The 3354-nt window shown below is 47.3% G+C and overlaps 1 protein-coding gene across 2 annotated transcripts in view; it reads left to right on the top strand.

Moving 5' to 3' along the window:
• The window catches only part of LOC115558501 (coiled-coil domain-containing protein 81-like), a 19174-nt gene extending 16926 nt beyond the window's left edge, over positions 1-2248 (top strand). For both annotated transcript variants that reach the window (XM_030376686.1, XM_030376685.1), the window contains 2 exons: positions 851-976; positions 1781-2248. In XM_030376686.1, coding sequence (XP_030232546.1) covers positions 851-976; positions 1781-1919 — 265 coding nt within the window. In that variant the 3' untranslated portion in view covers positions 1920-2248. The remainder of the gene's footprint in view (positions 1-850; positions 977-1780) is intronic.
• The last annotated feature ends 1106 nt before the right edge of the window (positions 2249-3354 follow it).

Genomic DNA, 3354 nt, shown 5'->3' with positions numbered 1-3354 from the left:
TGGTGGAGGTGATGGTGGAGGTGATAGTGGAGGTGATAGTGGATGTGAGTGGAGGTGAGTGGAGGTGATAGTGGATGTGATAGTGGAGGTGACGGTGGAGGTGACGGTGGATGTGACGGTGGAGGTGACGGTGGAGGTGATGGTGGAGGTGATGGTGGCGGTGATAGTGGAGGTGATAGTGGAGGTGATGGTGGAGGTGATAGTGGAGGTGATGGTGGAGGTGATAGTGGAGGTGATAGTGGAGGTGATAGTGGAGGTGATGGTGGAGGTGATGGTGGAGGTGATAGTGGAGGTGATGGTGGAGGTGATAGTGGAGGTGATGGTGGAGGTGATAGTGGAGGTGATGGTGGAGGTGATGGTGGAGGTGATGGTGGAGGTGATGGTGGAGGTGATGGTGGAGGTGATAGTGGAGGTGATGGTGGAGGTGATAGTGGCGGGGAGGGGACGGGGAGGAGAGTTGATAGGGGAGTAGAGGTAGAAGAGTAGTGAAAGGGGAGGTGTGGTGAAGAGAGGGGAGGTGAAAGGGAGGTGGAGGTGAGACGAGAAGTGTACGGGCTGATGAAATGAGAGTGGAGCAGAGGGGAGCTGGAAGGGGAGCTAGTTGAAGAGCAATCTGTTGCAGGAGCTCCGCCTGCCATCCCTGGAGGAACAACCACTGCTGGTTGATGGAAACGAGTCACTAACTCATATTCAGGAGATTCATAATCTTTTGAATGCAATGGCTTTCATCAGTGGGCAACACACGTAACCACCATTGTGTAACCTGATTCATTGATTAACATGAAAAACGTTTTCGATCTTTGAGATTGCGACAAAAATGTAGACACAATCTACTCTTAACTCTCCTCAGGTTGATTCTGGACCGTCTCAGATGCTTCGAGGCCTCCAAGGACATGCGTGCATCGCTGGAGGACACCTGGAGGGACAGCGCCCGGCTGAAGCTACGCCGGGAGGAGGAGGAGAAGAGCTTCCGCAGGTGGGTGGAGGAGCCAATCACAATAGCCCTCCTGTTCGACTAAATGTCGACAACAAGTCGATCCAGTCTCATTAATAACCCTTCATCACATCTAGAGTCTCAAAGTGTTTCACGCAGGCCCGCTGTGGCTAATCGGGAGGACCGGGGTGGGCCGGCGTGACTTTTGGGCCGCGAGGGCCGCTGTTCAATTATTATTATTTTTATTTATTTATTTGTTTTGGGCCGCGGTGCGGGGGCACCCTCTAGTGGTAGGAGCCTCAAACTGCGCCCAGTGCCCACTTGCCGTTGTTTTAGCTAACGCGATGAGCAAAGGTCCCCCCCCCAACTCAAGACTTCTGCGCAGGGGGCCGGTACGGGCCTGAAACCAAAGGGCTGAAAAAGGGTCCCACTCCGGCCCTGGCTTCACGGATCAACCTTCGATCCTTAATAGGGCTGTATCAAGCTACCAGGTGTGAGTGTGATTAGCCATTACAAGCCGTCTGAAAATCTGCCTTTTCCTGTGTCTTAGTGACATCACTGTCCTACAGTATGATGGATATTGGCTCAATTGTGATGTCACTAAGGCACAGGAAAAGGACGATTTTCGGCTTGTAATGGCCAATTACACTCACACCTGGTGGCATGATATCACCCCTTTAAGCTACTCAAATATCCTAAGCTCTTTCAGGGGAAAAACCCTTCATCAACCCAAAAGGCTATTTGAACAGTCTTTGTTGAGATGGAACCCATTGCTCTTTGCCACGAGTGAAGTGTGTGGTTCCCAACGCCCTCATCCCCACATGTTTCTGGTGTCTTGTGGCGCAGGTCCGGGGGGACCCTCCTGTTGGATCAGGGCGACCAGCACCGCCGCTGCCACCAGTGCAAGAGGAAGCCTGGTAACCAGGGCCAGAGCAACATCTGGAGAGAGTCGTGTTACACCTCTGGCTCGCGCATCATGATGTGATGAAACACCACTGGATGACCAGGCAGCCGGGAGACCAACTAAAGGGGACCTTTATGGGGAATTTGCGTGCCACTAATCGTTTGGGGATTTTTGTATTTTGTGGAGGTATTCTCTGCGAATTGGGTTTGTTGTTGTGTAGGAGTGGTTTTTCTTTGAGTCGTGTGGTCATTCGAGAGGTATTGAAATAATTTAGATTATCACTATTTACTAGAGCTGTCAAGCGATTAAAATATTTAATCGTGATTAATCGCATTAATGTCATAGTTAACTCTAATTAATCGCGATTAATCGCAAATTATTTTTCTATGCTAAATATCCCTTGATTTTTTTGTCCCATAATTCTTCTCATTTTAATTCTCTTATCAACATGGTGAAGTGCATCGGCTTGCCTTGTTCAAATGATTTTTTATTGATAACAACATTGGCATATACACTGATCAAAACAGGACGATACAAAAAAAGAGCCTATAGTGCAATTAAACGACTGCTTTGAACAAATGTCATTTGAACATAGCAGTCAGGCTACTGCTTCTTTGTTTTTAGCCAAAGAAAAAAAAAAAATAATAATTGCATTAATCGCGCGATAAAAAAAATTAACGCCGTTAAATTTGGTTTGCGTTAACGCCGTTAATAACGCGTTTAACTGACAGCTCTTTACCAATCAATATTTACTTAATTTCTTGAATTTATTTAACACACAGAGGAATCAAATATGGAATCTCCTCAAACAGATCTCAGGTCTCAAAGGGCCTGAATGTTTGCAGGTTGGTTTCCAAGTGAAATTCCAGCGTTTGGTGAACCAGTGTGAATCTCATTCGGGTCACACTCATTTTTAGAAATAAACATTTGTCCCGCAAGCACAGGAATAGAAAGACATGGTTTAGGAGGTAAGGAGACAGGGATAGTTGATAGGGAAGGATAGGATTAGGAGACAGAGGTAGATCCTAGCTAAGGAAGGATAGGATTAGGAGACAGAGGTAGATCCTAGATAAGGAAGGATAGGAATAGGAGACAGGGGAGCAGATAAGGAATGATAGCATTAGGAGACAGGGGAGATGGTAGGTAAGGGAGGATGGAGAGTAGGAGACATGGATATATCAGACGGTGGGCTGTGCTTGTGCAACATGAGTTGATGAGAAAAGTGATGTATGTGATGTTGCAGGATGAGTGACAGTGAGGGGTGATGGGTGTATAGGATGATGAGTGAGAGTGAGCGGTGATGTATGTGATGTGTTTGATGGCAACATGGCCCTGGCGCTGATCCCCGTCTTCCGTCACGCCTGCATGATGCTTCTGGAGCACATTCATCATCGTAACTCCACATGACAGACAAAAGAAGGATTTCCTATGACACAATGCTGATTGATGTAATAAATGACAGACACGGTGTGTATGTGTTTTCATGGGTCAGTGTATGTGTGTGTGTTTCAGGGTG

This window comes from Gadus morhua, chromosome 14 (assembly GCF_902167405.1).
Source record: "Gadus morhua chromosome 14, gadMor3.0, whole genome shotgun sequence".
NCBI lineage: Eukaryota > Metazoa > Chordata > Actinopteri > Gadiformes > Gadidae > Gadus > Gadus morhua.
The sequence above is the reverse complement of the archived record's forward strand: the minus strand, read 5'-3'. Positions and strand labels throughout refer to the sequence as shown.